At 35.2% G+C, this 22,951-nt stretch overlaps 8 protein-coding genes across 10 annotated transcripts in view; 4 read left to right on the plus strand and 4 right to left on the minus strand.

Annotated features, from left to right (window-relative positions):
- The window catches only part of LOC108367971 (116 kDa U5 small nuclear ribonucleoprotein component-like), a 1,885-nt gene extending 1,273 nt beyond the window's left edge, over positions 1 to 612 (plus strand). The window contains exon 5 of the mRNA XM_017622691.1: positions 542 to 612. Within this exon, the coding sequence (XP_017478180.1) occupies positions 542 to 612 (71 nt within the window). The remainder of the gene's footprint in view (positions 1 to 541) is intronic.
- Positions 613 to 2,195: 1,583 nt separating this feature from the next.
- On the minus strand, positions 2,196 to 3,405 carry LOC108367967 (uncharacterized protein C6orf203 homolog). 2 transcript variants are annotated; one of them, XM_017622685.1, is made up of 4 exons: positions 2,959 to 3,405; positions 2,831 to 2,903; positions 2,609 to 2,771; positions 2,196 to 2,523 (listed from the first exon to the last, which is right to left on the minus strand). In XM_017622685.1, the coding sequence occupies exons 1-4, from the start codon at positions 3,291 to 3,293 to the stop codon at positions 2,510 to 2,512; spliced, it is 585 nt and encodes a 194-aa protein (XP_017478174.1). In that variant the 5' UTR covers positions 3,294 to 3,405; the 3' UTR covers positions 2,196 to 2,509. The 2 variants fall into 2 exon arrangements, with proteins under 2 accessions (XP_017478174.1, XP_017478173.1); XM_017622684.1 differs by having other exon boundaries at positions 2,196 to 2,771.
- A 37-nt stretch (positions 3,406 to 3,442) lies between these two features.
- On the minus strand, positions 3,443 to 4,513 carry LOC108367964 (uncharacterized). The gene is made up of 2 exons (XM_017622681.1): positions 4,332 to 4,513; positions 3,443 to 4,280 (listed from the first exon to the last, which is right to left on the minus strand). Exons 1-2 carry the CDS (start codon positions 4,421 to 4,423, stop codon positions 3,443 to 3,445), a joined length of 930 nt encoding a protein of 309 aa, XP_017478170.1. The 5' UTR covers positions 4,424 to 4,513.
- Positions 4,514 to 4,949: 436 nt separating this feature from the next.
- Positions 4,950 to 6,386, minus strand: LOC108367972 (mucin-17-like). The gene has a single exon (XM_017622692.1). The coding sequence runs from the start codon at positions 6,384 to 6,386 to the stop codon at positions 4,950 to 4,952; it is 1,437 nt and encodes a 478-aa protein (XP_017478181.1).
- Positions 6,387 to 15,011: 8,625 nt separating this feature from the next.
- On the plus strand, positions 15,012 to 15,871 carry LOC108367965 (uncharacterized). 2 transcript variants are annotated; one of them, XM_017622683.1, is made up of 3 exons: positions 15,012 to 15,378; positions 15,458 to 15,630; positions 15,703 to 15,871. In XM_017622683.1, the coding sequence occupies exons 1-3, from the start codon at positions 15,012 to 15,014 to the stop codon at positions 15,730 to 15,732; spliced, it is 570 nt and encodes a 189-aa protein (XP_017478172.1). In that variant the 3' UTR covers positions 15,733 to 15,871. The 2 variants fall into 2 exon arrangements, with proteins under 2 accessions (XP_017478172.1, XP_017478171.1); XM_017622682.1 differs by having other exon boundaries at positions 15,458 to 15,835.
- LOC108367963 (uncharacterized) lies at positions 15,780 to 17,748 on the minus strand. Its single transcript, XM_017622680.1, has 8 exons — positions 17,634 to 17,748; positions 17,361 to 17,577; positions 17,075 to 17,305; positions 16,837 to 16,974; positions 16,621 to 16,776; positions 16,247 to 16,558; positions 16,048 to 16,191; positions 15,780 to 15,989 (listed from the first exon to the last, which is right to left on the minus strand). The coding sequence occupies exons 2-8, from the start codon at positions 17,574 to 17,576 to the stop codon at positions 15,852 to 15,854; spliced, it is 1,335 nt and encodes a 444-aa protein (XP_017478169.1). The 5' UTR covers position 17,577; positions 17,634 to 17,748; the 3' UTR covers positions 15,780 to 15,851.
- A 1,176-nt stretch (positions 17,749 to 18,924) lies between these two features.
- Positions 18,925 to 20,541, plus strand: ATP6AP2 (ATPase H(+)-transporting accessory protein 2). The gene is made up of 4 exons (XM_017622690.1): positions 18,925 to 19,061; positions 19,287 to 19,639; positions 19,703 to 19,939; positions 20,006 to 20,541. Exons 1-4 carry the CDS (start codon positions 19,019 to 19,021, stop codon positions 20,189 to 20,191), a joined length of 819 nt encoding a protein of 272 aa, XP_017478179.1. The 5' UTR covers positions 18,925 to 19,018; the 3' UTR covers positions 20,192 to 20,541.
- Positions 20,542 to 20,786: 245 nt separating this feature from the next.
- Smu1 (Smu1 spliceosomal factor) lies at positions 20,787 to 22,890 on the plus strand. Its single transcript, XM_017622687.1, has 5 exons — positions 20,787 to 20,964; positions 21,050 to 21,375; positions 21,450 to 22,136; positions 22,207 to 22,598; positions 22,689 to 22,890. Exons 1-5 carry the CDS (start codon positions 20,939 to 20,941, stop codon positions 22,785 to 22,787), a joined length of 1,530 nt encoding a protein of 509 aa, XP_017478176.1. The 5' UTR covers positions 20,787 to 20,938; the 3' UTR covers positions 22,788 to 22,890.
- The last annotated feature ends 61 nt before the right edge of the window (positions 22,891 to 22,951 follow it).

The following is a 22,951-nucleotide window of genomic DNA, read 5'->3' on the forward strand; positions in this document are numbered from 1 at the left end:
GAAGTTCTATGTGGACGGGCCTTTACAAGTTTTTGCGTTCGCGTACGCAAAAACCTTGCAAAGTAGGGGAAATTGAGAGAGCAAAGTGACATTTCATTTTGAGGGGAAGCTGCTGGTTTCTGTTGGAAAATTTTTGCCAACAGCAATTTGCCAACAGGAAAACAGCTGATCAAAAACAGCTGGTTGGCATTTACGCAAATCGCAAAATTGAATTTGATGGTTTGGACATTAAAAATTACAAAATGCGACTAATTAAACTTGTAAGAAATAAGTAGTTATTTGTTTAATCAATAAACTGTGTCAGTATAACACTTTGTGATAACTTTTCGTACGTTTTAAATTTTACACTTTTGAATGTAAACAAAAATTATATCAGCTGTTCGTCTAACTTGCAAGTTTCTGCAAATTTTCTGTTCGCGTACTATTTTGGATATTTCTCTCTTGTGAGCGAACAGATGACATTTCCCCGGAATTTGGCAGTTCTTTGGTTTCTGCTGGAGATTTTAAACGAACGCACCTATTAATGACCGGCTAACCGCAGGGTTGTATTGGATAAGCAAGAAATACATGCATAATCCATGGTTAAAGAATAGCACTTCACCTTTTCTGTAATTTCGAAATAAATCTAGCTGAGTTCCAATTGTAACTTAAGTTACATTAACGCAAAGCCTCTTTTATTACTGAACTATAACTGATGTAAAAGTCCATATGCGCAACCACGTTCAAATGCCGAATTGGAACTTAGTTGGGCAAATTGGACATTTCCATCAATTATAGTTTACAAATAAAAGAGGCTGATGCTTTGCATTAATGCAACTTGGAACTCAGCCTCTATTTGAAAGGGCTAAAATAGGGAATCAGCTAATTATTCCAGGGAATTTTTATAGCAGAAAAACGTGATCACGGTGGCACAGAGAAGAAACATAACTTTTCCTTGAGATTTGAGAATAACAAGCACAACAAATTTGACTGCTAATAATCTGAGATTTACCTGTGTAAACGGGGTGATTAAAAAACGAGCTTTGATTGAGATAATATTGATATGTGAACATAGTTTATGTGTCGTTTGGCGTGAATTTCATATCATTTACTAAAATATTCGAACACAAACCACTTCTTCGTAATCCTGTGATTTTTTGCGATTTTGTCTTGCCTCTTTTTCTCAAATTAACCAAGACGTGACCGAATTGTCCAATTTACGAAGACAAAGGGAGAAGTGTGAATACATTAGTAAAAAGTGTGCATATATTGCTATTGTCTTCGCAAAATTGTCCTATATGAACCCCCCCACCCCCCAAGTTATAGCCCAGTTATGCATACTTGCAGTGCTATACCATTCTTACGTAATAACCAAAACCCAACAAAATTTTACATGTTAAGTGCTATACGTTGGGTAACCGCTTACACGCAAAGCCCGTTAAAAGATTCTTATGTGACAACTCTCATCCAAAGCTAAATATGCATAACTGTGCTATTATTCTGTGGAAGTTTCATGCACGTGTACTTAGGCATGAAATATCGGCGATAGTATCGATACTCAGGACCATCGATAGTTTGACACCACTAATAAAGGCCATTAACTTGAACCAGAGATGTTGCGAATATTTGCATACGCATTCATTATGCGAATGATTCGCATTATTTTACACATTTGAATCAAATGATACGAATATTTTGCGAATGCGAATGTGTAAACGAGCAGAGTCCACTCTACTATTGTTGAAATGGCTCTAAGTCTGTCTAACCAGGGTGCGGAAAACAACCGGTTTTTTGTTTCAGGCGCTAAACGGTTTAGTAGTATATGAAGCAACATTGATGGGCCTTCAACAAGTACTCCTAAAATTCTAACAAGCAACCTAGAAATAATTTTAGATTCCTCCAGCGAAAGCGAAGGCTTGGATGTAGAATCTGGACATAAAAAATTTGAAATTAAAGCTCAATTGAAGGCCTATCTTAAAGAAAAACGAGCTCATCGCGGTGGAAAACTAAACTTAATACAAGTTGACAGATCTGCCCCGCAAATATTTGAGCGCTCCACCTGCCAGCGTTCCAAGTGAGCAATTGTTCAGCGCATCCGGCCTTATGTACGAGCCTCTAAGAAATTGCCCCATGGGAGAAAAGGCCCCTTTTGAACTTTGACTACTAGATTAAAACACTGTATAGATTTTTTATTAATATTATTCCTAACATTCGCATTCGCATTCGCATATTCATATTCCGAAAATTCGCGTTCGCGTTCGCAAATATTAAAAATATGACATTCGAAACATCCCTAGCTTGAACATATTTTCAGAAGTTTGGAGTAACTTTACATAGCCACTAGTTAACGCTAAATTATGGCAATTATCTAATAAAACTTAAATGTCACTACATATCTATTTTTTTCAATAATCCTGTATTTGCATAATTTTCATGTAAACTTGAATGCCGCGTAAACCTCGTAAATGAACCGGTTTAGAATACAAAAGTAAGTTTACGAGGTTTACTTGCTTACTAGACGTATTCGCATTTAGATGAATACTCCTATTATAAAAAATAAATAGAAATTTAAATTAGTTTACATTGCGTCAGTGCTGCACAGCATCTGATGACTTGTAGGCATTAGCACCTGAGTAATTCTCTATAAGTAGTGATTTATAACGCCGCAATTGTACGACAAAGCCTTCCTCACGCTCACTAACGTCGAGCACAACAACACGAGACACCACCAGATGGGTTGGATTCGCTTGACTGAAACCACGTACTACGTCAATCTCATCTCCCACATTAAGCTGAAAATGAAATCTATTTTAGAAGGAAGCATAAAGCATAAGTATATTTTAAGTCATACTTGTACACTTTTCTTGTTCAGTTTTTTGCCATTAACACGTACTTTACTTTCATAGAAAATAGCCTCTACTTTGCTGTAAATATACATAGTACATTGAAAACGCCCAATTAGTATAATGAATAACTTACTTCCTAGCCATTCCTAATCCAGCTTTAATTACCAAATCAGCTCTCAATGAATTGACACTTGTCTTAAGCACTTTGGAATCTCTTTCATCTTTAAACTCTACTCCACTCTCATCGTCACTATCACTTTCATCGTCCCGTTGCCTAGATTTTTTGCTATGCTTCTGCAATATTTGTCCTGTATGTATTTGGAGAATAGTGTGGGGCAAGTGATTATACCATGTTTTAGGCGCGGTATCTGTATTTTTTCGACAAACCACGACTGCCGGCCGCACCGCATTATTTTGAGTAAAACTAATTATTCTATTAAATGTATTTACATTTCTTAACTTTATCATTTTTGATATCGAATACGTTCTGCCTAAATGAGATACTATAGAAAATTGTTATGAAAAACTATAGTCCAACATAACCTTAAAATAAACAGCTGTTGAACAGGGCTGCCGTGCTAATGCGTTGTAGGGACAACGAAATTAAGCCAAAATGTTTAATTCTTCTTTTGTTTCTTTTTTTGGCGCTTCTTTTTTGGTTTTTTGTTTGGATTCGCTTGTATTTTGTGTACCGTTAAAGGCTTATACATTTCTGGAAGAAAATCGTCGGAATCGCTCGAGGTCAAATCATTACTTTCATCATTGCGGTTTGGTGTACCTATAACGTGTTTGCTTTTCTCTTCATGGTCGGACGTAGCTGGTTTTTTGGTTTTCTCTGCAACTTTTCGTAAAACATCTTCCAATTTCTGTTCATCCTCTGCCAAGTTTACTTTCTCAACGTCCATAACATCCGAAAAGGATATAAAATCTCCTCCCCATTGCTTATTTGTATTTTCTATCGTGATCATCTCTGTCGCATTAGGAAGTGCTTTGCATTCAAGTTTAGTAGCTGTTTTCCTTACCAGTTTAATTCGTTTCGGGATTGATCTTGCTATCTTTGTATTCAGGTGCTTTGTGCGGGATTCAATCCAATGAATAAGTGTATCTAGCTTACTCACACGCATTTCCTCCAATGTAGGTAAAACTAAGGCAAGCGCACGAATACCAAAAACGTCTTTGGTAAATTCCTCTAATTGGCTTTGTACATAAACAGGCACTGTGGCATCTTTAGCTTCGACATTCCGCGCTATTAGTCTTACCAAAAATCGAGGTTGAATGGTCAAAGACAACAAAACACAAGAACATTTCGAGTTATTGATAGCACGCAAACTACTCTCCAATCCCAATCGAATATGCGCCGAAGTAGCGAACTGTTGTGGCCTTTGATTGCTGTTGCTGATGGCATCGCTCAGTAACTGTTGGAGCTGCTGCAATTCTTCATCATCCAATGCTGGACTGAAAGTGTTATATAGTAAATCTTATTACAGAAAATATATTGATACCTACCATTTATCCTTGTTTGGATTAGCCAAGATTGTTTTCAATTTCGGTAAACCCTTCCGTTTTCCCTTTGTTTCCTTAGGTTTATTGTTACTCATGATAAACAAATGGAAAAATCTAAAAACACCGAAAAATGCGATCTCCACGTTTTTGATTAGAGATCAGCTGATCATTAACAGGCTTGCACTTTTTTTCGCTGAAGAATATGAAAAGAAGAAATTTGGTATCGATAAGTATTGATAACTTTCTAAAAAATTCAGCGAATAATCGATTGTAAGCAGAGATCTGTATTAACCTTATATAAAGTTCGTTCTATAACGGCCATGCCAGATATAACTTCTGCTTCGCGTTTCACGAGTATAGTGTAAAAATTTTCCCTAGGCGCACATTGCTTCTAATGAATATGAAAGGTAATTACCGGGTAAAAATTAAAATAACTGACATTGCATAACTAGCTTCGATGAAAACTATTTTACTTTGAGGCTGGAGTAAAGCTTTATTTTATAATGTCAGTAATGGATTCATTGTTTTATACTTATACACATACAGTATATGTATTACAGTTTTTTTTTTATATAAAAATAAATATTAATTTAAAATAGAATAAAAAATTAGAATCTAAAATTAATCTAAGGTAGGCATAACGTCAGTGTCGTAAGTAAATGTCATAGGCTTCATTAGTGTATCCTCAACCGTAATACTATTTGAATCTGCAAAGTCGTCTGATCTTTCAGCTTCTATTGTTGAAGTTTCTATGGTTTTAGCCTCTTCGACACTATTATCGACGACCAGTTCATAAGGTAAGGTGTTTTGAATATTATAGTTTAGGCTGGTAACAGACCGATCTTCCGATGAATCCGTTGTACTACTTTCGGTACTAAACTCCGTTACCGTTAGTGTTGTTAGATTACTAAGATTGAACTCAGTAGCGTCTGAACCCATTGTAGTCGTTTCTCCACTGTTAAAACAAACGACAGTAGGTTGCAAATTATCTGACTGAGTTGTTTCATCATGGACAGAAGCTGTACTTGTAGCCCCTTCGATGGCTTCTTCTCTTAAAGTATTATCCATAGAAGTTTCCAAAATTGCTTTAGTAGTGGTTGTTATTGCAGTCCATAAGTTAACTGTGCTTTCAGTGGATGTTGTGGAAATCTCAGTTAGCTCAGAGAACGTGGTTGGCTCAATGGCAATAGTTGTATCCAGCGGTAAACTTGTGATTGGACTTTGCATGGTTGACACGCTATTAGTTGAAGTTTTCTCTTGTTCCTCTTGTGGGGTAGGTGTAGTGGACCCATGCTGAGACGTAGGAATACCTCGGGTTATAGTGGACTCGTTTTCGATTGTAGTATGACCTTGCGCATTAAACTCTCCTTCTGCGGTCCAAATTGAATAAATTGCCGTGGTGGCAAATGAAGTAGGAGTGACGGACACGCGTTCAAGCGTTAGTGGATAATCCGAGATAGACTCACTTTTAGTTGTAATCTCTGCCTGGGTAGTAGATATACTAGGGTCATCTTCGATTGTTAAAACATTTTGGCTTAAAGTCTCAACCTGCGTGGTTGAAGAAGAGGCCTCATTTTGAATTGTTGATAAAACTTCAGTTGTAGTTTCCTCAAGCGTAGTTGATGTGGCGAACTCATTTTGAATTGTTGATAAAACTTCAGTTGCGGTTTCCTCAAGCGTAGGTAACGTGGCGAACTCATTTTGAATTGTTGATATCACCTCAGTTGTAATGTCTTCCACGGTGTTCATTATGTTGGACTTATTTTCAATTATCGATACAGTTGTAGTCTCCTCTTCTCTTATTGAAGTTGAATCAATTTCTGTGGTGACAATTGGTGTAGAAGTGACGGAAACGGTAGCAGTCGATACTGAATACTGCGTAGGAGATTCACTCTGGCCACTTGTGGAGAGTTCCGAAAACTTTTGAGTTGTCGTTGTAATTGACTCAGTCGATAGCGTGGTCTCTGAATATTGGTTGGGTAATTCTGCAGCAATAGGAACAGTTTCCACCAACACCGAATCCTTGGAGTCAGTCGTCGAACTTTCGGTAACTTGCATTACTACAGAATTTATTTCGATTTTTTTAGTAGTGTTTGTATTTACTACATTTACAAATGCTACGTCAGGTTTCACTGTTACTACATACTTTTTCTTAGAGGGCACATATGGAGCATATTTTTTTAGCGCCGGCGGCTTATGATTTCGTATCCTTTGTTTTGCCAACGCTACGAAATAGTCACGTGCCCTTGGCACTACGTTTTTGGATTCCCATGATTTAAGTAAGGGGCAGTTCAATATCATACCTAAGGATATACTATAATCTGACGACTTATTTCGTGGGCCTGCGTGAAATTTAACATAGTCTTTTATATCTGTTGCGCGGCAAGCTGTTCCCGAAATTGACACATATATTAAAACGAAGATCACTTCAAACCTCATTGCAATGCAAAGTTTAAAATCGCACTGAACTAAGGAGTCGGCGAAAAATTGCAATCCCGGGTAGGAGGTAGGGATAATTAAGATGTGAGAGATTTTTACACTACTATCCAGGTAGCTGCTGGGAAATGATGGCGCTCTCAGACCATTGAGGCATTAGATAGTACCTGTGCGAAGGGCATGTACGTAAATAGTATGCACAACACTCATGGTCATTAGGGTGTTTCATTTTTTGGCGATATTTTTTTCTCTTTGATACCTGAAAATCAGATACTTTATAGAAAAAAAAATTGATGCCGTTCGAATTTTCGGGTTTAAAAAATTTTGTTGGGGAAAACTGAGTGTACAATTGTTGTAAGGCACGAAATTTGCTACAAAAAAGACCCAATAGTTCTTGAGTTACAGAGCTGGAAAGATAAATGTTAATACAAATTTACATCAAATCTCTTTTAAGTCTAAATTATTATTCTTACATACGAAATCGGTTATAATAAATTGTAAAAACAACCTTCAAATTCAGTAAATAAATACATATAAATTTTGATGAGCCGTGTGAATAAAAACTAATAGCGTCTTCTTTTCTCGAAAAAATGTTGCATTTATTCTGCCCTGCCGCATGCATATTGCGTGCTAATTTTTTTTTTCGAGAAAAGAAAACGCCATAAGCAATTGCATTTTCTTAGAACTAAATACCTTTAACATAATTTTTTTTTAATAAATCGCGCAAAAGGTCTGGAATTGAAAACAAGTAATTTTTAGCAAAAAAAGAACGACTTCAACTCTCATATATAAAAAAATATATATATATATGTCTCATGATCCACTGATAGGATCTTAACCAGATTAGTACGGAACCACCTCTGATACACTACCTTTCCGATGCAAAAAGAATTATCGAAATCGGTTAACGTGGTCCAAAGTAATGCGGTAACATACATAAAAATAATAATAATAAATATATAAAAAAATATAAAAATATTCCGACGAATTGATAACCTCCTCCTTTTTTTGGAAGTCGGTTAAAAAGGTACTTTTTTCATTTCTGAGTTGGTGGTGGTAACATTAATGTTTTCTTATTAGCATCCGGAATTGCTTCAAAAACTGTTGGTTGGACGGCGTTTGCTCAGAGGAACTTTTTTGTAGCAAATTTTATTATCTACATTTTTTTATCACCGAAAAAATTTAATTGATACGAAAAAAAATTTCCCCTCTTATTTATATGGGAAATCGAATTTTTGAAGGAAAAAAAATATCGCCTAAAAATTTAACGCCCTTATGTATATACGTACATACTTATGAATATATCTATGAATATTTAAATATACATATGTGCGTATAAGCAGGTATATAATTCGTCCACAATATTCAGTGTAGCTATGTTTTGTGCATATGTTTGCAGAAAAATAAATGCGTGCATGTATACATACCTATGTACAAATGCAGTCAATATATTTACCATAGTGAGGTAATGATATATGTATGTACAATCATGTATTAAATGGAACAGGTAAGCTTATTTTATTTAGCCATGTACATTTATACCTATGCACGTTTTACATACCTATATACATATCTGTGTTCGTATGGAAAAGTAGCTTATGTCGATACTGACTTCTTGTAATAATTCAATATGATTACGTACTAAAGTTCTCAGTTTTAATGCCAAGAAAATATTTCAATTCGCCACAATCGGACATTTCGAATTTCTCACTTAAGATACTTTTCAACCAAGTAATTGAGGAAACTTCATTTCCAGCAATAAACAAATCATCAACATACATAATAACGATTAAGTAACAATCACAAGCAATAGTCAAGGTTTCATCTGGTAAAGCCAAGTTTGAAGCAAATATTTGTTAAACTTCTGATTCCACTTCTTAGGGCTTGATTTAATCCATAAATAGATTTCCTAAGTTTGCACGCTTTACCTGGTTCCACTTCAACCCCTTCTGGAAATGCCATATAAAACTGTTCTTCTAAATCACCATGTAAAAAGGAAGTTTTTACATCAAGTTCATGAAATAATTGATGTTCATGTACACCAACTGCCAGAACAACTCTTATAGCCTTAAGTTTGGCCACGGGAGCGTGAGTTTCGCTGTAATCAATTCCTTCTTTTTGTAGGAATCGTCCTCTTTTACCCGAAATAGCCATTTTGACTTCAGTAACTTTTTGCCTCCCGAAGGATCATCATCTTTTACTGCATATTCAAATGAGTCATTCGCCACTTCCTCGTCTCTACAAGTCTCAACTTGATCTTCTGCACATGTAAAATTTTTAGAAACACTGCTTTCAGTATTGGGAACTTCTTCATCTGTCACGAGAACGACATTTCCATCATCCCCTTCTTGCTCATGCCTGCGCATTACACGTAATTCTTGATTATGTGACTCTTTGCATACTTTATGTTTGAAGGGAAAAACAGTCTCCTCAAACTTCACATCACGTGCAATGAAAATTTTCTGCATATTCATGTCCCAAAGTCTGTATCCGTTTGGCATTACCCAACCAAGACTGACCTACGACTTTTGGAATCCATTTTATTTTTTTGTTGAGTAGGTATCCATGCATATGCCATGCAACCAAAAATTCTAAGTTTACTGGGATCTGGTTTGATACCATACCACATCTCCGAAGGCGTGGCTGACCAACTCAATGATTTTGTTGGGCTCCTGTTTATTAAATAAACCGCAGCTTCACACCCATTCGTCTCGGCGTATTAGTTTCAATCAACAACGATCTCACTTTTTCAACCAATGTTCTATTGAAACGTTCAGCAACTCCATTTTGTAGAGGGGAATATGCAACCGTTTGTTCAACTTGAGTTCCCTTTTGTTTGTAGCAAGCCTTCTGTTCTTTGGAGCAGTATTCTTGTCTTTGATCGACGGTTCATTTTAATATTAAAGTGCCGAGTTTAGCAGTTACAATAACTTCATACTCCATCATTGCTTTGAAAACATCACTTGTTTTTTTACCTTCCTTTTATTAGCTCGAGATGTAACTATGTAATATTGATGCACCTAAAAGATGCAGCGATTTCTATTCTCAAGTTACATACCTGATGACAGTACGAATGGCAATTATAATAGCGAGGTTTTAGTTTTTTAAACTATAATTTTTGATAGTATACACAAACGCAAAATGTGTGTAATCATCGATGAACGATACAAAATATTTTGATCCATTCTTTTTATTTACTTCGTTCGCGATGTCCATTAAATAGATCACGACTATGTTTTGCTTGTAAGCACACATCACAAAATTTGAATTTCTCCGCCTTTAATTTCAAGCCACATACCATTTCTTTATTTATCGCTTCATCAAAAGCTTGCTATCCAATGTGTCCAAAACGTTTGTGCTACAACTCGACTTTGTCTTCGTTACATATATACGCAGAGGCACGTTCGATGCCTACTTCAATTTCATATAGTCCATCTCGTAAGTACGTAGTCGCTAGCAAGTCTCCATTCTTTACAATATTTGCCTTATTTTTGCAGAATATTACATCAACACCAGCATTCGTCAGCTTTCGGACTGATAACAAATGGTCACGCAATTCTGGTACATACAAAACATCATTCATAACAAGCTGGACTCCTTTGTTACTCATTCCACTTATTTATTTTCCGTGAATACTTAGCGCTCAAGCTCTGATTATCTTTTGCAACATTTATGAAAACTGGATTATGTATTTTAAAAATATCTCGAAAATACCGTTTCTCTTTGGCCAAATGGTCACTCTCGCACCTGAATCTAGTTTAAATTTCTCGCATATCATTTCCGCCACCAGCACCAAAACAAACTCTTTCAATTCTAGTTTCTTAGCGGCACTACGAGCTTCACCTTGCTTACAATCTTTAGCTCGATGACAAAATTTACCACATTGAAAACACTTTCCTTGAAACTTCGAACATTTTTTTTAAATTCTTCTTGCCAGAAAATGCTGTTTTCTCAATGTCATCTCTTTGACGATTCGATATTGTAATTTCCTCAGCCAATAGCCTTTCTTTGACGAAATTGAGAGTCAACTTCTCTTCACTTAAATTTTGTAATGCAGTTACCAGTGGATCAAACTTTTCAGGTAATGCCACATATTAAAGCCCCCCCTGTCTTCAGCTGCCTTACTAAATTTTCAAACAAAACCAGATGCGTCGCTACAGACTCATCTTCTTTCATTCGAAGCGTTGCTAGCTGCTTTCGCACTAAAAGTTGGCGTAAAGTCGATTTCTTCGGAAATACCATTTCCAAATTTTCCCTCATTTCTCTGGCCGTTTTCTTGTCCCGAATATATCCTAGGCAATCGTTATGTACAAATCCCTCTAAGCGAACCTTAGCTTTCTTGTGCTTTTTTCAAAAACTCTGTCCTCTCTGCTGCATCATTTGGAGGATGGCCCGTTAAAGCCTCCGCCAAGTTGAGCGCTTCAAAATGTATTTCCACTCTGAACTGCCAATTATCGAAGCCGATTCCCGCGAACTGCGGAATACCCATATCTTTTACGTCGCCCATAACCTATTGAAGATCTAGGTATTTGTTATAAATGTAGATAAAATTTATTAGAGCAGAATGTATTGAACGCACCAAGGAAAGTTCAGGAATGAAAAAATATGACAATATATTTTTTCTATACTCAAAGATCAAATCAAAGATTGCTATAAATTCTACAAAAATCAACCAAAATTTGGTTAATATTACCAAATTCAAACCTGAAAAGGAATCAATGTGATTTTTGGTAAATATTAACAATGCCTTGGTTGGTGTTTTCAACAATGAGTTGGTAATAGGTTTGTTCGTCGAAAATCCAGCAAGAATTATCCAACACTCAAAATATCAGAGAGTAAGAAAAAATTCTCTCAAATTCTCTCTCATGTTGAGAAACTTGCAAATTTCTGCACGAACGCAAATTTGCAGGAATTTGCAAGTTTCGCTGCCAGCTGGCGTCCACGGTTGCATTTCAAACATAAAAAATTTTTATAGAATTTTTAAAATTCTTTCGGATGGCCAAAAACAGGATATACATGTATATTTCTTGTTGTTCTGACTTTCTTTAACATACATTTCAATTTCTTCATCGTACTAGCTGTCGGGTTTCTTAAATCGACTCTGGTTGCAATTGCATTCCGATTGCGAATACCATTTTTTTCAGCCGAATTCAGTTCAAATCATTGGAATTAACTAAATTAATTATATCAACAATTATTTACTTCCTTTTTTCATAAAAAAATCGCTCGTGTTTATAAATTTTTAAATTTAACGAACTAATTTATTCAAATTATTGTAGACAAAAATGCAACCATGCGCCACAACCACATGTTTTCGTGTTTGCAAATTCTTGCTGGCAAAATTTTTTCCAGCAAGAATTTGCAACTTCTCTCCAAGAGAACTGTCACTTTGCTCTCACAATTTTTGAGTGTTGGATAATTTTTTGGTCTGCACGAACGCGATTTGGGCAAAAATCGTGATAATTCGTACAAATTCGTACAAATTTTTTGCTCGACGAACAAAGGTAATATTAACCACACTTTTGTTTACATTAACCAAACTTTTGGTTGTCGATTTTTTCGTTTGAATACGTTTATGTTCTGCACAAGACAAAAATTTGTATAATCATTTTAACACGTTGCCTCTGACGGGATTAGCAAATATCAGGAAGTATCTCTAGACACTCAGCTACAGCCGCTTTATAAAACTCCCTTCAAGTGTTGAACTTGAATAAATTTTCTTTGTCGTTTGATTTGGTTCTGCACTTCACAGAGGCTTCTTCGTAATTAATAAAAACCAAAAAAAGAAAAATTATGTATCGCGCTGACGGCATTCATACTTCTGGAAGCCAATAATCAAAAAATACATTTATTTTACAAATGTTTATGTTAACTATGAACTAATTATATGAAAAATTTGTATTTGACTATTTTCTCCTTTCGAGTTTTAAACTCGCAAAACTTTAATCTCTACGGTTGCAGTAATATTGCACCACCAGATGCATATTGAAGTTTTCTGGCAGCAAATATGCAAATGCGATTTTTCGCGAAGAAAAGCCTTGAGTGCACTAAGCGTGCGCTCGACGTGAGTTGATACAAGTATTGCCCAATTTAAATATGGAACGTTTAAAACTTTCTGTATTATCAGGAATAAGGGCTTTTCCTTGCCCTTTACAATTAAAGGTAGAAAAGGCAAAAAAAAGCCAACATCAAATAAGTATATATGGAATCATGGAAACTTAAAGCGTGGCCATTTTTAATAAAATATACTCTATCTCTTTAGCAGAAAAAAGGCAATTTGCATAAAATCCGTTCCCTTATTATATTAAACGAGCAATTCTTTTATATAAATATGTCCATGGGGTTTTCGGAAACAGCTCTAACGATTTTGATGAAATTATGTATACGCATAATGTTTTGTATTTCAGGGTTATCTGAATAGGTATTAACTCCAAAAAGGCTCATATAAGGTTGCCACCTATTCGAAATTAGTTACAAATTAATTAGAACATCATAATATGGGTATCAAATGGAAGGTATTTCAAAAATTAAAAATTTTATTTAATAGGGCTTGTGACCTATTTTGAATCGCATATTTATTTAATTTTTTTGATTAGAAAAAAGGTAAAGTATTAGTTTTTATGGGTACCAAGAGAAGATCCTTAAGCAATGCTTTCCCTATATACTAAGCGTTATCCCTTAGGATATCTGTGTAAGGTTGCCACTTATTTTCGATTCTACACAATTTATCGAAAACATCGTAATATGGATATCAAATAAAAAATATTGTTGTTAGGGTTGTCAACTAAGTTTTGAAGTACAACTTGTTTTTTAAATTAATAGATACCGAAATCCATTTTTTTTTATTATTTCCAAAATATATTTTTATAACGCTATCCAAATGACCAGTATTTAATACCCAAATCTTGAAAACTTTAAAAATTATATGCACACCGAGCAAAGCTCAGTCTATTTAAAATATAATAAGCCAAGTAGAGGTTCAATTAACCCACTTTTTATATTAGGATAGTCATATTAAGACTCACGATATACTGATTGATAAAGCACTCACACAATTTAATATTGACCAAATTTTTTTAAAAGCAGAATTATGAATCGCAAATCATTTGGCAGGACTTTCAACGCAACCTATAACTTAATTTACAAAAAAGGTAATACAACTGCATCTAAGGCTTTAATTTGTTATTTTTTTTGGTTGATTCAAGGTTTTTACAACTGTCTTATCAACACTTTTGTTAGTTTTATGAAAAAAAAATTTTTTGTGTGAAGGCTAAGTTTGTCGTGAAACCTCCCAAATTTTATTTTTAATTTGATTCGTCGGCCAAATAAGAAATAAAATTTTATTTGTGAATTGATTTGCCGGACAAATTTAAAATAAAATCTATTTGTAATTTCATTCACCAACCAAATAAATTTCTTTACAAAAAAAAATATATTTTTAGTTGGAAAATCACGAATCAAATTTATTTGCTCCACAAGTCATCTAACCCGTTTACTCGCACGCCTTAACCGTAAAGTCATATTATTTAAAAGTAATTAAAGATTGGCGTGAAGATTTTTACACAGTATTCCTTATGCACATATGTATATATTACTTGCTTCATGTATATGTATAACCATTTTAGAATGGTTAATTCCATAGTAATGCTACTTCTTTTCAAGGGATTGTAGTTAGTATCAATTTTGTGTAAATCGGCGTCCGTAAATTTCGAAATATCGAAGTATCAAGCATTTCTGAAATTTACCGTTATATAAAAAGTGGGCGTAATTTTTGTCCGAACTCAATAATTTTCAGCGTTGTGCTTTTATGTGGCAAGTACAATAACGATACCGAGTTTGGTACATGTTGGTAGAACGGTTACCGAGATACATATATGTGATCATAAGTGGGCGGTGCCACGCCCATTTTCCAAAATTTGATCATAAACTATGGTGGAATTATATAATTAAATATAATTATAAATACAATATTATAATTAATTTAGTTATAATTATTAATAATTATACAATTATGTGTAATTGCATCATGTTAATAATGGACTTGATAAATTAGATTGTATTACGGTGGATGGACGTTAGTTATGCCACTGTTGCTGTGAGCTATCCTAGCCAAGAGTGTCAAACGAAATTTTCTGTAATTTTTGAATATATGACATCATATTTTTTGAAACACAATCTTTTTCCATGCATATCTATTTTTCTCTTAAATATACGATTATTTCATAAATAATTTATATACTTCGGAAAATGGCAAATAATACAGACGCTTCACAAGATTTGGAGAAGTTTCAAATGGAAGATGATGCCAGTAGTCCAGCAAAATTCCCAAATTTAAATACAACATTATATGACAAATCCCAATCACTGGTAGATATTGCGAATAATACCTTTAAAGAGTTATGTCGTACTCTGGAGAATGAGCAATCTAAGCTTATGGAATTAGAGGAACGTCGCAAGAAGCTACAGGAAGAAATGCAACGCCTTAAGCAGGAAATCGAAGAAGAAAAGCATACTTATCGACTAAATCTTGTAGAATCCCTAACAGAGAATGCTGAAGCTATGTGCGCGAAAGAAATGGCGAGTCTTGAAAGTAGTGGTGTGGACATTGCGGAAGGTTTGTAAAAATAAAACAAGTATTTTTTACTATGACTTTCGTTTGTTTATTATATATATATATATATATATATATATAGGAGCCGAATTCCAGAATAAACTCTACACATGTTATGAAACCGATGAAACAGCGGCCGATGAAGATGATACCAAGCATCCGAACGACATTGCTCGCAGCATTCAAATAAAACTTCAGGGCGTAGTAGCAGAATGCGTAATTGAGCAGTGTCATTACGATGATCCAGCTAATGAGGTACATACATATGCTACCAAAACAGAATATGTATTCAGATTTTTTCTACCAAAAATACTGTTATTTTTCCAGCAAGCAAAATCCAAGCACACTGTACCCTGAAATCCAATTTTTTACTATTGCGTATGCACATCCAGTTGTAATTGTATTTTTTTTATCTTTTAAAATTTTGTTCAAGAAATGTGCATTTTATTTCTTAAATGTTTACAATAAACGAAAATTCATTTATTTTGTACAAAAACATTTTGCTTTAGAAGTTTATCTAGAGCTTTGTGCAGCTTGGCGAAGTCTTTATTATCAAGAGAGTCAGGGTAATGATGCAGTTGCAATGCGAATGTTTCCAAAGTAGCTCGTGTCAACTGAAAACATAGTATACGTATATGAATTAAGTTATTAATAACACCTTGTAACTGTCACCTTAATGATTTCTATATCCATTCTGTGAGCATTAATGGCCTCCATTAAAACCGACGTGAACTTCTCCATAAATGTTATTAAGTGGGGACCGATTATTTCCAATTTGATTGGCAGAATACATACCAAATAACATTTGTGTAGTTCCTAAAATGTAATACGACTAGAAAAAAAATTTCGTATTCGCTAAATGTTTACAAACCAATAAAAATTTCTGCGAAATCTCTTTATCCTGCATCAATTTATATGAATTTACATTAAACATATTTAAAATGTCTTTTGCCCAACGAAAAATTGTATACGAGTTGTTTGTAGCGCAAATAGCTCGACACTGTTCTAAGGTATTTGGGTCGTTAAGATCTGCTTCGCAATGATATAAGATATCATTTTGATTTATCGCAAAATATGCTCCAAATTTAATGACGAATTGCAAATGCCAAAGCGAGACTAGATTATTAGAAGCCATTGTTATATTTTTAAGTGCTTTTTCCATAAGGTCATCTAGTTGACTCCACTGCGGAAAACAGCTATATTAGATAAAAATTGCTGAGTATTTATTTTAAAGAAATATTTTACGTTAAAGCTATCTAAATCCTCAAAGAATCTTAAGCATGTGTACAAGCAATTCCAGGTATCAGTAGCCGCTTCAACAGAGTCCAAAAAATCCACATCTTTATATGCTGAATCATAAATTACGCTGTGTATGTTTTGTTCTTGTAGATGCGAAAAATCCTTCAAATTTAATTATGAATTAAATACAGGTGCGGAGCTCATTATTTTTTTTTAACTTACACCGCTATTCAAAATTAACTGAAATATCAATACTCCAATTTTTTTACAAGTAGGATCATGGCTTTCACGCACAGTTAGACCTACTGATAAGCAGAAATGAACCCACTGCTTTGGAAGCATTTGCCCACTGTATTGTAACTAGGAAAAGTAAAGTTTTAAATCATATTAAACGTAATACCTAGGACTTTTTTTTTCTAAAAAAACTTACATTTATGTACTAGAATAATGTCAAGCGTACCTGTAAAAAACGGAGAAATCCATGAATTGACCCCAATTGCCTTTTCCATACATCTTTCCTTAGTTTTTTCTGATAAAATTCAAAGATGATTCGTTCCACAACCATTCTCTGTAAAGGAATATGCTCGCGTAGAACTCGATTCCCGTTTCTTTCTATGCTCTCATGCGATAGTCCGTAAATTGTATTTTGAGCAGTTACCTCGCACAAGAGGACCAATAAGTTGGCAAGTGTCTTAATTTGTGAATAAATTAGTTTTTATAAGAACAATATAACAAATTTCACTTGCCTCGCACGCTTCCGGCTCATCGCTTCCGAAGATCCACTCCTGTTTCTGTTGCAGCAAATCATACAGTATGGGTAGTTGCAGTTCCAAGACATTTCTGTATTCATTGAAGTGATCGCTTTGTAAGGGTACGTCATCCAAATCTTGTTTTAACACAGGCACAAAACAGGAATCAATTAAATGCTTGAGATCTTGCCAACTAACGCCTGAGCAAGTCATCCTAATTTTAAGAACCTGATTTAAAACAACTTGTTTCCTATATTTAAAAACAGAAACCTATCATATTAATCAACGCGATTGTTTCTGGGGCCGGCCGCCGAATGGTGTTTGTAAACAAAAGATTCTTTTTAAAGCAGGAACCACAGTGGAGGTTTAGCTGAATAAAAGTCTGCGCAAACTGGTGCGGTATACTACGCAGACACGCTTAAAGCCTTAACGTTAAAAGTATGCTTGCTACAATGAACGCTTGGCAGCGAATGCTTTGACCACTAAGACTATCTGCACATTTGTCGTCCAATCATAGTTGCGTTATCGTCTCGCCCTGAAATTTTGAGCCGAGCACATGCATTTCACAGGAGACATGCACACTTGTCGTTATCGGCTAGTTATCGGCAAATCATAGAAGATGCCGAAACGGATAAGTACGGCACTGTCGTTTGCTAATCGTTGTGCACGCATTGTTTGTTTACATTTTATGGGGAAAAATTAGTGAAAAAGTGAATATTTGCATAAAAATTAGTATTTTTTGCATAAAATCTGGGGAAATTATTAAAAAGTGGATAATTGCATTAAAATTCAATAAATCTGAGCGTTTAAGCTATAAAATAAAACGAAATTGTAAAAAGTCTCTGTGTGCATGCACAAAAAACACTTCAGGAAAAGAAAAGAAGAGATATTACTGAAAAAATGATGTCTAGAATTGTTGCAGTACAGTCTATATTTTAAAAATTGCAGGTTTTTGTAAATATTTCGCGAAAATATCAACCAGAAAAACAGGAAATAGCTGCTCCAAGTGAATTTTTAGACGCCAAATGAATTTAAATATCACAACCGAGTGTGCGAAAGTGTAGTCGTTGCATCATGATTGTGACGATGAAGCAACTATGATTGGACGACCAATGTGCAGAAAGCCTAAATTAACATACTAACGACAGATAAATTAATATTTCATATCAATAATTGCATGAAAAATTATATTTCTTGCCCAGACTTGATTAAACTTTAAAAATATTTCACTTTATTTTATTTATTTGCAACTGCTGATTGACAACGCGCGTTAAAAGATGAGTGATGCCCATCTTTCTGTGTGTGTTAAAGCGCAGTTAGTCAACGACGTAGCGTAAACGTAGCAGCATATGAAACTTACTCAAGAACGATGGAAATATATACCCAAATATACCCGGCTAAATGCTAAATGCCTTTGGCACTAACACTTTGCAAGTTCATCGCCTGTTTGCGCAGCTCTTTGATTAGAATTTTTATGTACGAAAATTACTTTCCATGCATCTCCTTTTTGTCACAACTACCAACTTAAATCCAGAAACACTTTCCACATGAACCACAAAATCCACATTTTGCTTGTGACATTTTTGTTTTTGTACTTCTGTCGTCCATCGGAGTTGTCATATGATCAATTTTCATCAAGGGCCAGGAAAACGAAAATGTTACGGATTTTTGCAATTTTTATGTTCTGCTTTTTAGCAGGTGAGTAATTATAATTTAGTAATTTGACCAATCGCATATAACACAACTAAAGGAAGTGAAAGTGCAGAAGAATTTTTCCCCGTAACCCGTTAAAAATGGGGAAACAATAAATTTTCGCGGGTGGGGTATTAATCTTATTGATTTTCGCTTTGTCGAGACCGTCAAATAATTCTTGTTAAACTGATACATACAATTTCTAATCTGTTTCAATCATATGTATTTCAGTTCAAGGTGATGGCAGATTTTACGTGCTGAACGCGCCAGAGTCGTTATCTTTCCAGGCCGTTTCTACTGCACTCCCAAGCGAACAGGTGGACGATGTTATTAAGGCAGCAAGAGGATTGGATGTATCGGACTCCGCAAACTTTCCCGGCCTTGTGATCACGGATCCTTTCGCACTTCCACAAAAAGTAGTAGTTGTAGATGTGATTGGTTTGAATGAAGTGCCCTTGAGTGATGTCGTGGTGAGCTATAAATTACAAGGAAAATCTGTTTCGTCATATTTAGATGACTTGAATGTGGGTTTGACACAAGATCCCTCTGACTGCAATATTAAGCTCTCCAGCAACCAGAAAAGTGTAAGTAGATTTTAACCTTACTCCTCACTCATTGTGTAATTAATATACCTTTTATAAAATAAGGAACTTGTGAACTGCGTAGAAACTCAAGTAAAATCAAACAATGAATTCATACTAGCAAAAATCAACGTATCAATGCTTGTAAAAAGTGGTGTTGACAAAGCGTTGGTCAGCGAACTTAAAACTCTGCAAGCAAAAATTGAGGGAGAATCACAGAACTTACTCTTTGTCGTTCTAACTCATAAAGATGATGGCAGCAATTCACGTAGGAGACGTGACACTTTAGCTGGATCTAATACTGTAAATATATACATAACTAATTTAGTTGATAGAAAAATTAACACTTTTTCCTCCTGGCTCCTATAGAATTCGTACAACCTTGCTGCGTACTATGATGAAAACTACCCAGTAATTTTCAACATCATCCTATGGTTCATGGTTGCTTTGGGTCTTTCATTACTGGCTGTTTGCTACGCCATCGCCGATATGGATCCCGGTAGAGACTCGATCATCTACAGAATGACATCAACACGAATGAAGAAAGACAATTAAAGAGAATCTTTCTATCACACTTTAATTTCTATACATATATTAATTTAAATATTATCTCCAAATAGAAATGGAGGATGTATTAAAAAAATTCCACGTTGAAAATTGCAACAAAGCAATTATTGAAAAGTTTAAATTGTTATACCAAGAAAATTACTGTTCATAAATAATTCTTGTATTTATCCAATTTTCTTTTTAAGACTTATTATATTGTCTACCTCCCAGTAATTCATGTGTGTGTGTGTTGTTTACTTATTGCGAATCCATCTGTAAGCTTTTATAAAAGGGGTAGCACTTACACAAGCATATTCGAAACATGTAAAAAACGTGGTTACTAAATAAATTCTTAAAAAGAAAATAAGGAGTTTCAGTCAAATACGAATCTGAGTTTTGTTAGAGTCAAATGCGGACGCGAAATCCTCATCTCAATCTTTCAGACTTCACTCGCTGACTTCAGTCGCTTCTTATAAATTTACGTTCTTTGCCCAAAACAAACAACGCGCGCAGGTCCAACCGGAGAAAAAAAGGCCCATTTTTGGTGCAATTGTCCGAAGTTGGCAACCGAGCTTCTGCGAATGCTATCAGTTGGCATCTCTCTAAACTGGTCGAAATTTGTTGACATTTTGCGGTAGCATGCACTGAATCTAATTTCTCATTTTTTGCGAGTGTTTGGAATTTATATACATAAAATATAAATAATTTTTTATAAATAGTTTTTAACTATTCAGACCCAGACTTTGTATATTCATCATGTCTATTGAAATCGAATCGGCTGAGTAAGTATAAATACGAAAGCTGCATTAATTAACTGGGCGGAAGATCGGATGTGTAGTACTTACGGCCAGTTTTTTTTTATTTCAGTGTTATTCGACTAATACAGCAGTATTTAAAAGAATCTAATTTATATAAAACATTGCAAACTTTACAAGAAGAGACCGGTGTCTCACTTAACACGGTGGACAGTGTTGACGGCTTTGTACAGGACATTGTAAATGGCCATTGGGACACTGTGCTGAAAGTCACGCAGTCCCTAAAATTACCTGATAAAAAACTTCTTAATTTGTATGAACAAATAGTACTTGAATTGATTGAGTTACGAGAGTTGGGTGCAGCCCGTTCATTGCTGAGACAGACTGATCCCATGATTATGCTGAAACAACACGAACCGGAGCGCTACATACATTTAGGTTTGTAGTTTGGTGTTGTATGTGCATATACATAGTATATAGTATGTACCTGACCCATTTTGTTTATTTTATAGAAAATATGCTTCAGCGTGCATATTTTGATCCGAGAGAAGCCTACCAAGAAGGTAGCAGCAAAGAAAAACGACGTGCCATTATAGCACAAGAACTAAGCGGTGAAGTACATGTTGTACCATCTTCACGTCTATTGGCACTACTAGGTCAAGCGCTGAAATGGCAGCAACATCAAGGGCTATTACCCCCCGGCACAACGATCGATTTATTCCGGGGCAAAGCGGCAATGAAAGATCAAGAAGAGGAAATGTTTCCCACACAAATGTTCCGGCAAATCAAATTTGGTCAAAAATCTCATGTTGAATGCGCCCAGTTTTCACCGGATGGTCAATACCTAATAACTGGCAGCGTTGATGGCTTCCTTGAGGTTTGGAATTTCACTACTGGCAAAATACGCAAAGATCTGAAATACCAAGCCCAGGACCAGTTTATGATGATGGAGCAGGCAGTTTTGGCTTTATCATTTTCCCGAGACTCCGAAATGGTAGCATCTGGCTCTCAAGACGGACAAATTAAAGTGTGGCGTATTATAACCGGACAATGCTTAAGGAAATTTGAAAAAGCACACACAAAAGGAATTACATGTTTGCAGTTCTCGCGTGATAATAGTCAAGTGCTGAGTGCTTCCTTCGAAAATAGTATACGATTACATGGCCTAAAGTCTGGCAAAATGCTGAAAGAATTCAAAGGTATGTATACTCGAACAAAGCCCAAATGATATTTTTTATAGACATATAAACTTACGTACATATATTTAAGGTCACACGTCATTTGTCAATGAAGCTACTTTCACACCCGACGGCCATAACATACTAAGCGCCTCTTCGGACGGTACAGTGAAAATTTGGTCATTAAAAACTACTGAATGTTTGTCAACCTACAAACCATTAGGCAACGAACTAGCAGTAAACACCGTGTTAATATTACCCAAAAACCCAGAACATTTTATTGTTTGCAATCGCTCGAATACAGTTGTCATTATGAATATGCAGGGTCAAATTGTACGTTCATTCTCATCTGGTAAGCGTGAAGGAGGTGCTTTCATTTCAGCCACCATCTCCCCGCGTGGTGAATTCATTTATTGCGCTGGCGAGGATCAAGTATTGTACTGCTTCTCGGTAACATCTGGCAAACTGGAACGTACGCTAAATGTAAGTTTCCCAATAATAATAATAATGATTATCAGTATTCATATATTTCTTACGTAATACTTATGCATATGCAATATTACGCCATCATAGGTACATGAAAAAGATGTCATTGGCCTATCGCATCATCCCCACCAAAATTTGCTAGCCACGTACAGTGAAGATGGACTACTAAAATTATGGAAGCCATAAATATAGTTTAAGATTCTAGTTGTAATTTATTCATACAATTGCTATGGGACTTAGTATTTAAATCAATAAACCGATAATCGAATGCCATTATGCGTATTAAAAATAATTACTGCAAACGGCTCCATCTACAAAATAGTAAGAAGAAGTTGAGCTTCCCAGTAGAT

This window comes from Rhagoletis zephyria, unplaced genomic scaffold, assembly GCF_001687245.7.
Source record: "Rhagoletis zephyria isolate East Lansing unplaced genomic scaffold, Rhagoletis_zephyria_1.1 Rzeph_scaffold_02894, whole genome shotgun sequence".
NCBI classification, from domain to species: domain Eukaryota; kingdom Metazoa; phylum Arthropoda; class Insecta; order Diptera; family Tephritidae; genus Rhagoletis; species Rhagoletis zephyria.